The sequence below is a fragment of the Erinaceus europaeus genome, chromosome 8, assembly GCF_950295315.1.
Source record: "Erinaceus europaeus chromosome 8, mEriEur2.1, whole genome shotgun sequence".
Classification (NCBI taxonomy): Eukaryota; Metazoa; Chordata; class Mammalia; order Eulipotyphla; family Erinaceidae; genus Erinaceus; species Erinaceus europaeus.
This window is the reverse complement of record NC_080169.1, coordinates 47176528-47189989: the sequence shown is the minus strand read 5'-3', so window position 1 is coordinate 47189989 and position 13462 is coordinate 47176528. Positions and strand designations below refer to the sequence as shown.

At 35.9% G+C, this 13462-nt stretch overlaps 1 protein-coding gene across 3 annotated transcripts in view; it reads left to right on the top strand.

Annotated features, from left to right (window-relative positions):
• Positions 1–12376, top strand: part of GLCCI1 (glucocorticoid induced 1) — a 105887-nt gene extending 93511 nt beyond the window's left edge. For 2 of the 3 annotated variants that reach the window (XM_060196172.1, XM_060196171.1), the window contains exons 7-8: positions 8749–8869; positions 10604–12376. In XM_060196172.1, the coding sequence (XP_060052155.1) occupies positions 8749–8869; positions 10604–10958 (476 nt within the window). In that variant the 3' untranslated portion in view covers positions 10959–12376. The remainder of the gene's footprint in view (positions 1–8748; positions 8870–10603) is intronic. The other variant, XM_060196173.1, reaches the window with a different exon arrangement.
• Positions 12377–13462: the final 1086 nt, after the last annotated feature.

Sequence of the window (13462 nt, the reverse complement as noted above, 5' to 3'; positions counted from 1 at the left end):
CTCTTTATTTCTGTAGATAGATCTCAACCACTTTCTCATTCTCTTAACCCCTTCATTATTGAAAGCCCTTTACTCTAGTAATAATATATTTAAGATATTACTTTAGATATCGCTTTACTTCTGTTGGGAATTCTCCTACTGGTAGAATGTTGAGCTAGGAAGTTTTTATTTTAATGAAAAGTTCTAATAGAGCAAATACCTTTAGTAACTTCCTCACAATATTTTTACTGTGGTTATTAAATAATCATAACTTATTTAAGGCTACACAAGTGTTAATGTCTAATTGAGTTCAAAATCTATATTATTATAACAGTAGAAGTGATAATAAGTACAGTGCCAGTTGGCCACTTTTGCTGCATAGTTAGCATCTGTAATTGAGTAAAAATGAAATGTAAAGATATTGGTAGGAATATGTTTAGGAAGTTAATTGTGGAGTTTGTTTTCTTCTGAGTTACCCAGAGTAGTGTTGGTAACTAAGAGATGCTGAACCTAAAAGGAAATATATTAGGAAGGTGATAGACGAGTTTCGTTTATTTAATTCTAAGATTTCCTCCAGCACCTCCAAGTCTTATGTTTTCAGTGAGGCATATAAATGTTTGCTTTTTAGAATTTAGAATAGGTCTTCACTTTGCAGTCAAATACCTATCCCAAGAGGTTCTTTACTTGGGTCTCAAGTTTAAAATGGCATATGTTCTTTAGTATCACTTCCCACCACAGATTTCTAATCTGTTTATTATGAGAAGGAACATTTATGCTACCTTCTACAAAAGACCTTGCAGTTGACTTAACATAGAATTAAGAACAGAAGTGACTTAAACATACATGATTTTGATACTACAAATTTGATGCATAAAATTTGCATTAATACTCAGAGTCATTAAATGATAGCTGCTGCTATAAAATAATCATTATTGTTACTTTTTAGTTCCCTAGTGTCTTTAGGGGAAAACACCCATGATTTACTTTTCCTCAACAGCTTAACCAAAACTCCTTCTCTGGCCTAATTTCTTCTAATTATTTAATAATATGAATTCTGATTTCTTGTAGTTTTATTGAGGTACTGACATATAACATTGTGTAAGTTTAGGTGTCAGATTTGATACATGTATATATTGTGAGATGTTTGCCACAATAAGGCTAGTTACCACATTTTTCACATCCATAATCATCATGTTGTTGTTGTTATGTTGAGACCATAAAAGCTCTATTCTCATAGCAATTTTCAAGTATATTACATAGAATTGACTATAGTCACATATGTACTTTAAATTTTAGTTTATTTGCAGGTTGTTCTTTTTTTAAATTTTTTATATATTTATTTATTTTCCCTTTTGTTGCCCTTGTTGTAGTAGTTATTATTGATGTCGTCATTAGATAGGAGAGAGAGAAATGGAGAGAGGAGGGGAAGACAGAGAGGGGGAGAGAAAGATAGACACCTGCAGACCTGCTTCACCGCCTGTGAAGCAACTCCCCTGCAGGTGGGGAGCCAAGGGCTCGAACCAGGATTATTACACCTGTCCTTGAGCTTCGCGCCACTTGCGCTTAACCCGCTGTGCTACTGCCCGACTCCCAGGTTGTTATTTTCTTCGGGATATTACAGTTGTAATTCTAGGACAAAAAAAAACAGTTGAGAAAGGTCTAGACATTAAGAGACTTTTCATTTTGGGGTTTCTTGTACCAGATATTTACAGTGGCCTGAAGACAATCTTGTCATATGTATAAAGTTGCCAGCCAAACTAACCTAACAGGCAGTCACAGTTCCTACATTATAATTTGTGTGGAAAGTCCAGAGCTCTATAATACAATCTCTGCTCTTGGCATCCTAGATATATACCCTGAGTGTTAGCTGCATTACTTCCACATTATCTGCTCAGAATCCAACAAAGAAAAATAGTCATTTATATAACACCAATGGCACTGTCAAAAATTAATTTTTATAGCAACTCTGCCAGTGTCTCTTGTTGGTAGCCAACTAGTTCTGGGTAAGCCATAAAAGCTAGAATTCAGGCCCCCTCTAACATTGATCTTTGGCACAGTTCACGTAGGTAGTTGTTATAAAATTCTACACTTTTTCAGGATATTGTGGAAACATTGATTATTTTAATCATGAAAATGTAATTGCTACAATTGAGTTGTAGGCTCATTAATAAGTTTTGAACTTTACTAATTTATAATTATAAATAACTCATCTGCAGAGTGCTAGCAGAGCATCTGCTACTAGTACAATTGTGAGCATTTTCCCCAAAAAGGTGGTGAGGGGAGGCAAAGCATTTATTATATGTTCTTAGGTGTTTGCAGGTAATAGGAATGTTCACATATATACTGGGTTGTCAGAAAAGTCATGATGCATTTTTGTGTAGAAAAATACATCATTATTTTTCAATAACCCAATATATCTTGAAAGAGAAGAGGAACAGGAAAAATGGTCTTAAGAAAGCAATTTTAAAACAAATCAGTTTTAACTTGTTATAACATTTGTGGTGGAGCAATATCTATATAGATACACAAAATTGTAGCAATTACATTTTAGAGTGTAGGTAGAAATAAACAAGAACATAGCTGCATGTGTATTTTACTCTCCTATTATATATTCACCAGAATATAAACTCCATAAAGAACAGGTAACTTTATTTGCTCATTATCTTAAGTTAAATAGTGCTTAGTATGGTGTAGTGCTCGGTGAAATTTCATTGATTATTTATTTTATATATTTATTTTATTAGGGAGATAAATGATGTAAAGTAAATACAATTGTTGGTACATGTGTAAAATTTCTCAAGTTTTAGCAAAACAATCTCACTTCCTTTCTAAGTCCTACCTACACCTATTGCTACTTCTGTTTTTCCTCTCCTTGCTCCAAGACCTTAGGGTTTTGATGGAATTGTAGTTCAGAACCCTCTGGTCATCTTCCCCTAACATTACTCCCCCCCCTGGGGGTATGGATCAGCAGCAGTCTTTTGCGGGTGCAGAAGGTGGGAGTTCTGGCTTCTGTAATTGCTTCTTTGTTGAACATGAGAATTGGCAGGTCAGTCCATACCCTAGCCTGTTTCTGTCTTTCCCTAGGTAGGGCTCAGGAGAGGTAAGGTCTGTCTGCCCAGGGAAGTCAGGATGGAATCGCGATGGCATTTACAACTTGGTGGCTGAAAGGCAACAAGATACAAAGCAAGACAAAAACAATAAATTTGAACAGTAAACAGAAACCAAAATGTAGGGATAAAGCAGATGAGAATAGGGATTTTGGCAGAGCCAAGTGGTGGCACATCTGGTTGAGTGCATGTAGTACAGTGTGGGAGTTCAAGCTCCCAGTCCCCACCTGCAGGGGGGAAGCTTTACAAGTGATGAGCAGGGCTGCTGGTGTCTCTCTTTCTCCCTCTCTACCTCCTCCTCCTCCTCAATTTCTGGCTGTCTATCCAATAAGTAAATAAAGATAATAATAATAAAATGAATAGGGATCTTAGGGTAGGGAGAAGCTAGGAAGTCTATTTTCGGTATGTTTCTAGGGGCCCATGAGTTTAGTAATTTTTGTTTGCTTAATAGCTAACATGCAGGTGGGCAGAAACTTTTTTGTCTGGGAAGATGTAGTCAGAGTTGAGAAGAGGGCTAGAAAGCTGAATTAGGTCAGAGAGTAGTTCCCAAACTTGAAGAAAATATGTAAATATAGTTAACTGTTTACCCCATTGATTTGACCCAGGGCTCATATATATTCAGATTTGCACAGGAGCCTGTGCAACCTTCTAGTCCCTGTCAGTCTGAGTCATAACCCATTGTCACAGCTGGGAACATTCTAGGCTGCACTCATTTCAGGACCAGTCTTCTTCAAGTGGTGGAGCTGGATGGCCAGACTCTCTTTTCTACCACTACTGCTCTACAGTGAGGGTAAAGACCTGTAGCGGCCCACAAGAGGGTTTGTGATCATTTTCCTGATGAAAGTGACCAGTGATGGTGGATAGAGTGATCTGTTAGAGGTATAGACCCATCAGCCTCAGATGATGGGGTGGCCTGTTATTGGTCAAAAGGGCCATCATTTAGTGAGCTAATCTTTGTCCATTTCCAGCTTTTGTAGTCCTTTCTTTATCTGACAAACTTAGACTTTCTCCCAGTTGTTAAAGCCTTGAGTGTCATTTGTTGTTCCCAAACCAGTATCAGGTTTGTGGGGGCAGAGAATACACCTAGGATTTTAATGGGATCTAAGTTAACCTTAAGTTTAACTGCACTTACTGGTTTGATGATTCTGATAATGGTTGTCATAGGGACATTAATTGTCCTTTAGTTGATATATATCAATGAGTATTTCTTGAAGAACTTTATGTCATGCTCATTTTTAATTTTATAACTTTGTTAAAATTGCCCTTGTATTTTTTTAAGTTGTTAAATTATGTGTGTTGGGCTTTTGAATATTTGTAAAGCATAAAGAATATGATAATCACACCAAAAGATACTAAAGAGTACTTAAACTAAATTATGCTAAGTGTTACACCTTCCCCAGAAAGAAGCTATGAAGTTCAAATTTTCTGTTAAAATTTGGGCTAAGGATTTTGTAAACTACTATTATGTCATTTTGGAGAAAGGAAGTAACTTTGCTAAGATCCACCTTTTTCATTTTTTTATTAGTGATTTAATAATGATCAACAAGATTGTGGGATAAGAGGGGTATAATTCCAAACAATTCCCACCAATAAGAGTTTCACATCCCACCCCCTCCATTGGAAGGTTCCCTATTTTTTATCCCTCAGGGAGTATGGACCAAAGATCTTTATGGGGTATAGAAGGTGGGAGGTCTGGCTTCTGTAATTGCTTCTCCACTGGGCATAGGCATTGGCAGTTGGATCCATACCCCCAGCCTGTTACTGTCTTTCCCTAGTGGGGCAGAGTTCTAGGGTGGGTGGAGTTCCAGAACTCATTCGTGAGGTTGTCTGCTCAGGGAAGTCAGGTTAGTGTCATGGTTGCATCTGCAACTTGGCTAAAAAGCATGAAGATACAAACCAAAATAAATTATTTAGTAATCAGGAACCTAAAGGTAAGAAGATAGATGAGATTTGGGGTCTTCATATAGGAAGCTCATCTTTCATTCTAATTATGACTAGAAAACCCTGCATCGGCTTGGCTAGAGATAAAGGAAAGTTGAGGTTTTTTTTTTTCTTACCTTTTATGTTATCCTAAGAGATGTCAGTGGAATATACTGTTATATATGCTGTCTTACTTTGAAACTAACAAGGCAGAGCCATTGTTAATGAAACAGTAAGATTTTGTTGATGCTGCTGTTTATTTGGGTTTTGTTGTTGTTGTTGTTGCTAGAGATTAAACTCAAGGTCTTATATATATAGGAAACATGTTCTATACCACTGAGATATACCTCCAACCCTGAACTGTAAGACTTCAATTAGATGCTTTGAGTGTTAGCTTAGAAGGAACTTGATCATCTAGTCACCTCTTCCTGTTGCTAGTGAGGTCACTAGAGTTGAGATAGATCAAAATGTAAGTGAAACAGATAGCCTAATGGTAATGAACTCTGACTCTGGAGCAGCCAGGTTGAATCCCTGCTTTAATACTTATTAATTATATAGCCCATTGTAAGTTGCTCAACCTTTTTGTATCTCAGTTACCTCATTTATAAATTATGGATAATTATGGTACCTGCCTCATAGGAGTGTTATGATGATTAAATTTGCTCAGGTGATTTCACCTATATTATCTCCTATAATATGAATAAGGGCCTATGAATAGGGACTTTTCATTATTAAGAACAGGTAATCTGAGACTCAGAAAAATAAAGTAACGTTTCTATACCCTCTGTCATCCAGATTCAGACAAAAGATCTTCTGTAGGAATAGCCTTTATACCAGCATTCAGCTATGAAAGGGCTTGGTGTGTAGAAGACAGTAAGAAACTGTGTGAATACAACATAGTGGTGAGTGGTAGGGAGTAGGAGGCAGTGAAAGTATAGAGAAGGTGAGAGGGCGCAAATTTATAATTGGCCTGTAGGTCATGCTACAAAAAATGAATATGAAGAGCGAAGCAAAGATATTTTGTCATTAAAGGAGAGGACCAACTTGGTACTTAGATATCCAAATCTGAAATGGATATAATATGTGGTCCTTATAGGTCGGTTATCTTTAAAACACGACACTTTATAAAGCAAAATACATATTGACAGAGTATTCTTCTTCTATGTTAGAGCTGCTTTTAAAACACAGAATTTTAGAATTAGGAGTGTCAGTTCCTTTGATAATATAAACAATTTGTGGGGATAGTTGTATAAATGATTTTACAATTGTACAAGTAACAGAACTAAAACCACAGACTAAATGTCCCCAGTCCTTATTCCTTTCAGGCTAGCAGACTGCATACTTAACTAAGGAAACAAATGATTTGACATTTTGCCCATCATCCATCTCTCTTCCCAGACCACACATATTAAATATAAATATATATTGTCAACAAAAAGGAATTATGAATATGAATATTGGAAAGACAAGCAAATGTAGTATATAATAGCACTGATTTCTTTTTCTAAGCTAGCACTATATGTTTATATAAGTCCCCCCAAGAAATGTTTAAGTGGGTGAATCAATATCTCTTTCTCTCTCTCTCTCTCTCTCTCTGTGTGTATTTTTTTCTCCACCAGAGTTATTGCTAAGGCTCGGTGCCTGAACAACAAATACACTGCTCCTGACCATTTTTTTCTTCAGTTTATTTTTGATAGGAAAGAGAAGTGGGGGAAGAAATAGGGAGAAAAACACCTGCAGCACTGCTTCACCACTCATGAAGCTTCCCCCTCTGTAGATAATTACTGGTGATTTGATCATGTATTCTCAACACTATGCAGCGCTGACCACCCCAAAACTCTAAAAATATAAACCTCTGAAACTAATTTTAAAGAAGTAAAACCATTTAATTCTAGATTGTTAACTGACTTGCAGATTATTTTTTTAAATTTAGCTTTCTATCTGAAAATTAGTGTTTGGTCTGATAATGTAGTAAGAAAGAGAATACAGAAGATTGAAGCTGTGGCCATGATGACTTTTCATACAGAAAAATAGACTAAGTATCTACTACTGATATGGTCAGACCCCTGCTGTTGGCACAAAAGGCTGATTGTGCATGATTTGGAAACTTTGTTGTCTGTAGCAGTAATCTCTCTGGATACATAACATATCTATATCTGTAAATCTATATATCTGTATCTTTCTTCTGTTTGAGGCTTGTTGCTGTCAAACTGTGTTTTTGGATTTATGTTAAATTCAAGACCTCATTCTCACCATTTACTTACTATAAGCTATTTTTGGTCACATCTTAGAAACCATCAAGCTCACTCTGTCAAGTTGAAGATGCTTTGCATATGCATAACAAAGAAAAACATTCTCCTCCCATCCTCCCTGTGTTTCCACCTTCCTATTTGTTTAGGCAATATAAGATAAATGCTGATCTAAGAAAAACCTTAAATCTTATATAAAGAAACTCAATTCAACTCTAACTTCCTTTGCAGAGACTGATCTATAGGAACAAACATAATATTGGTAGAGAAACTTTGTAGCTTTCTTGGTTTCCCCATAGTGTGGCTTTATTAATTTATAGACTATGATTTCCCAGCTAGAGATAGAGCCATATTCAAATATAAGCTCATGTTTACATTCCCAAGACTAACACAGATGCCCTTTAAATTAATCTTTCATCAAATATACTTTAAGTATGCCTCATAAGTCTCCTTTCTAAATGTGTATTTCACTTTGCTAATGATTAGAATCTACTACTCAGATTTGAATGTTAGACTTTTATATATCCTAAATTAAAGCAGCTTATTAAAATTGTGGCAAATATAATTGGCATTAGTATTGTACTTCAAAATATATAAAGAGAACATCCCATTGCATCATACACTTAGTATTTAGCAGTGAGGACTGGTTTGCATTAAGTCAAAATTCACTTAAATAGGACTATTTGTGCAGGTATATTACTGACTTTACATTTTGGCCTCTTATAAATATAATGACACATTTGGTAATCTGGAATTTCTAAAATCTTTTATCATGTCAGGAAGGAAAAATTGCTTGTATGCTTTAGGGCTTTTCATGACTAGACCTTTTTGGTCAAAGATATGAAGTAAACATATTAGAGATGTGTTTAGATTTCTAGTAGCAAAATATATATTGTGCTGAAGTTCTTTTGTATAGATATTTTAAAGGCAAAATTCTGAACAAATTACTTTTTTCATTGTGGATCAAGGGAAAAAGTTATGTATTATGAACTTGTGTTTCCCTACATAAATGTTAATTCATGGTATTAGCAAAGCTAATGTTTCTGTGAAGAGCTTTTGTAATGAAGACTACTAATCTAGCATGAATTTTTTAATTGAATTGGAAAGTAAGACAACATAGAAAACCCTGTGTATTATCAACTCTTATAGTTCTTTTGCATGACTTGTACATATACAGTTACATTTTTGAAATGCATAACAAGGTATCTGTTTTCATGATTACAGCTCTACTTTATTCAAAATGCAGTTTTCTGGACCAAAATACCCTCCTTTTATGTTCTGTGGTATGGCATATTACAGTTGCATTGAAGGTTTTATTTACAAGAAATGTACTACACAAGGGTGTTAGAAATAGCTTCACAATAAAGGAAGCTCTGTGGTAAAAGCAAAGGGGCAATAGTAGATAAATTGTGCAAAGGCTGCTTATTTGGAAATCAAATTTAATTTGAAAGAACGTTCAATCACTAGTTAATATAACTGCTTTAAATTTACAGACAGTGGGAGTAGCTCACCGTTACCCAAGTATGCTTCATCTCCCAAACCAAACAACAGCTACATGTTCAAACGCGAGCCCCCAGAGGGATGTGAGCGAGTGAAGGTCTTTGAGGAAATGGCGTAAGTAATGTCTTTTATATCAGCTGGGATCTGCAAAGCTGTAAAGCTGTTTTTACTGAGACCAGTTGATTTCAGGAGAATCAACTACTCCATCCAGCTGATAATGTGTTTCAAAAGCAAATTATAAAACAAAAATTGAATAGGCAAAAGAGATCTTATTGAAGGAATATTGGAGCCTGTGTGCTAGAAACATATACACTAATACAAAAAAAATCAAACAAAAAGGATCTTGGAGAGTCATTATTATTACTTAAAGCTTTATTTTTTAATTGCCAACAGGGTTGTCACTGGGGCTTGATGCTAACACTACAAATTCACTACTCCTGGCAACCTTTTTTTTTTTTCTCTGTCTCTCTCTCTTTTTTTTCTATTTTATTTGATAGGACAGAGAGAAATTGAAAGAGGATTGGGAGATAAGAGGGAAAGAGTAAGTTAAACACCTGCAGACCTGCTTTACTTCTTGTGAGGCTTCTTGGTCCCCCCCCCCCACCTCCACAGGTGGGGACTAGGGGCTCAAACCTGGATCCATGCACATGGTAATGTGTGTATTCACTGTCTGGCCCCATAAGCTTTATTTTTAATCATTAAGACTTTTCCTTAACAAAAAAACAACTACTAATTTAGCTGACTAACAAAAAGACCGTTAGTTAATATCCATGTGTGAGTAGCCTAATAATAGTGATTCCACAATCCAGAAGGCAAATATTCTCCTTCCTAATAGACATGTCAGATAGTCATTGAACTGACTTACTGTTCACACATTTTTCTTTTGAATTAGTGTGTGTGTGTGTGTGTGTGTGTGTGTGTGTGTGTGTGTGTGTTGGAAATTAATGGAAAAGATGCTTAGGGATGCACAATAACTCACCTGAATAGTGTGTCTGCTTTGTCATGTGCATGCTCCAGGTCTGAACCTGTCTCCCTCCTCCCCCCTCCCCCATTGCACCAGAAGGAAGTTTCAGTGCAGCGGTGACTTTCCTCTTATTTCTCTCTTTTTATTTGAAAAAAATTTTCAGCTTGGAGTGGTAAAGCACCAGTGGTGGTGGTGATGAGGATGATGATGATAATAATAGTAGTAGTAGTTGTTGTAAGGGAAAAGAAATTTACACTGTAAATACTTGACATATTAGAGGATTTATGTAGCTGTTGGACTCACTCATCCCTCTGTCCCCGTATAGGTGCCTTATAGGGGTTGCTTCACTTTTACAACTTGAAGGGGACAGAGACCTGTTTTTGCATGAGTTGGTGACTTAATTCTTTGAAATAGGCTGAAAGAAAGAAGTTGTGGACTCTGTAATACTGGGCTGACTGGCTCTTCAAGAAACTACTGATTTTTTTTTTTCTGATCTGTCTTAGTAGAAGTGTGTATATAGAGATGCAGAAAAGACGGAAATGCTTAAACCAAACATATGATGAGGTAATCCTTTTGCCACTCAAACAGAAAAGTTTTTTCATAACAGAAAAGACCACTCTTTAAATACTTTTCCGAGTTCCTAAATGATCAAAAGCAAACTAATGGTTTCTGGATTTTGTCTGAAACACTACTTCTGTGCTGTGTAATAGTCTGCCAGCTGACTTGTGCTATGGAAGATGTTTACCCCTCTGTGTACGCTTAACTCATTCCCTGCCATTCACATTTTAGCTTTTTTTTTTTTTTTTAGAAAAAAAAAACTAGTTATTTCAGAAATCTTTTGACTTTTTAGTGATTTTAAATCTGATTTTTCTTTGTGGTTTTAGGTCTCGCCAGCCTGTCTCAGCCCCTCTCTTTTCATGTCCTGACAAAAACAAGGTTAATTTCATCCCAACTGGATCAGCTTTCTGTCCTGTAAAACTTCTAGGCCCTCTCCTACCTGCCTCTGACCTGATGCTCAAGAACTCATCTAACTCCAGCCAGAGCTCAGCTCTGGCAAACCTGAACGTTGATCAACTCTCCTCCCGGGTTTCCTTTACATCTCTTTCTGATGACACCAGCACAGCAGGCTCAGCAGAGACCTCTGTCCAACAGCCATCCCAGCAGCAGCAGCAGCAGCAGCTCCTGCAAGAACTGCAGGGTGAGGAGCACATCTCTATTCAAAACTATGTAATCATCTAAGCAAGGGGGAGCTGGCCTCAACCCTGTGTTCCATGGATTAGGATCTAGATTTCATACATATATCTGCATGTAGTGGCAAATGTTTCTGACTACTGCCACCAACAAAATACTTAGCAGCATCATAAAGTATCTCTTAACACTGATCTTGGCAGGGATGGAACTCCTATTCAGCAGTTGTGGAGAGCAGTAATGCTTGAAAAACATATGTTATTCAGCATTTTAAGTGGAGACTATGCATTTCATAGTATGTTTGACAGATTAATACTGTGTCCTGTGTTTTGTTCCAAATTCTTCAGTATAAATAAGCTCTATATCAAAAAGATGCCTGTCTAAATAGAAAATGTCTTGCTGTGTTTTGTTCTATGGAAAATACTGTACTTCAGCATTATGTTTACAATTGATCCAGGTGTTTGTTTATAACTTCTGTAATACATACAATGCAAAAAATATATTTGGCCACAACAGTTGCACAGTGCCCACCCTATGGCCTAGCTTCAGGTACTTCAGTTGAAGTCTAAACTCAGGTAACTTGGAATGTATATCTTATTGGGATATTAAATATTTCAAAGCTGAAAAGCTAAAGAGGGAACATCACTCTTTTGCCTTTCCTTGGTTTATGCATTTCCCTTTCCTCATTACATTCCACATTCTTAGAATAAGAAGTGCATTCAACCCTAGGAGAACAATAATCCTGGACATGGGTGAACATGAGGAGAACCAGCAAATCTGTGGTGTCTGACATCACTTTTGTCATGTGGTTATAAGCAAAACAACTGTTGCATTCACTGTTTTAACATGTGTAAATGTGGCATTTTATTTTTATGAGTTCAGGTGTTGTGTGTTAATGACTGTTACAATTTTGCAAAAAGTGTCCAGGATTAGGCTGTACACAGACATTCCACATTGTACGTGCTGGAATTTAAAGACAAGAATGTCTAGGTCTGATTTCAGTATAATTGAATTGGGAATGAGTGAGACTTTTTGTTTATATTGGCCACCAGGGTCATGAAATGCTACTGGTTATTATTTTTTTAATCTAAAGTCACATTAATCCTTAGTTTCTCTTTAAGGAAATTCTTTTATTTGCAAATTAAAAATGACAGACTTTTGGTTATTGTTTTCCATGTCTCAGATGTTAGAATTAGTGTATGTAAGTACACAGGTTATTTGATAACTTGCAAAAAGCAGTAGTTTGAAGCTCATTCAAGCTTTTCATAATAATATCATGAATAATTCTGTTGATATTTTGGATGTGTGTTATAGAGCATAAACCCAAGCAAATAGTCTTGAACTGGCAGCCTTGACCTAACTTTTTCAGAGTGTGACGAGAGCTTTAGATACTCTTTGACTGCTCAGTAGAAAAAGCGTTATTTTTCAGACATTGCTTTCTGAAGCACACAAGAGTATCAAAAATCAAAGGGAGGTTTTGTATTTTTATTCCATTGATTGCAGTTCAGTAAAACCTAGAGTTGTTTCATCTTCAGCTAAAGTGAATGGCACGGTTTTCTTAAGAATTAGGGGAATAAGGTGCCTAAATTTACAGGAACGTTTCAGTTCCCTTTAGTCATTCCTCGGGTTTTCTTTATTGTATAAGGAGGCTTAAAAAGGAAGAAGTAATGAAGAAGTAAGCAACACCATTGATTTTTTTTAAGAAATATATATATATGTATATGTTTGTATGTGTTATATATATTATTTTGTCATGATCCTGATTATCTTATTTCCACCAAAGTTTGCAGTAATAATGTCTCCTGAAGATGCATTCAGGCTCCTTTAAATTAGTCAGTGTTATATTGTAGGAGACTGTCATGGAAAAGGACTCAGTTTACTTTGTCCATTTTCACAGGGGAACCTTTTAAAACAATCTTTTCAGCAGCAGACACCTTTAACCCTAATAATCTCAGGCCTTGATGAAAATACTATATTTTGTAGATTATGGTTAAAGGGAGGAAATTATTAGTTCTGTAAGATAAATATGAGCTCCATTAACTTCTGATAGCTGGTTAGCATTCTATAATGTGTTGGTCTTATCTCTGCTTTTGTCCAAACAATATGCAGTAGTATCAATATCAGTTTCTGAAAGATGAACTGAATATGCTTTTTGGTGATGAAATCTGATGTACTATATTTATAGTGATATGTGCTTTTACTTTCTTATGAAACTAAATATTGTATTGTACATTTGTTCTTAGCATATGAAAGTTTTGAACCAAATGATAAGCTTATGCTTTGCCATGTAAATTCCCAGAAGTTGTTGAGCTCAAATGTATCCTACATCCAGCTGTAGAAATTTGTCAGAAATTGATTTTGTATATAGTTGTACTGTTTAATTCTAGCCACTGCGCTGAACAGTATTCGAGTTACCATACAATATGGCTTTACACAAGGAAATGTGTAGCTTTTGTTTTGTATTTTTTCAGTATAGAAGTTCTTGTGTCTTATTTAAATAAAGTTATTAGTAAAACTGGAATAGTTCACATACATTTTTTGAAAGACTGGGATTA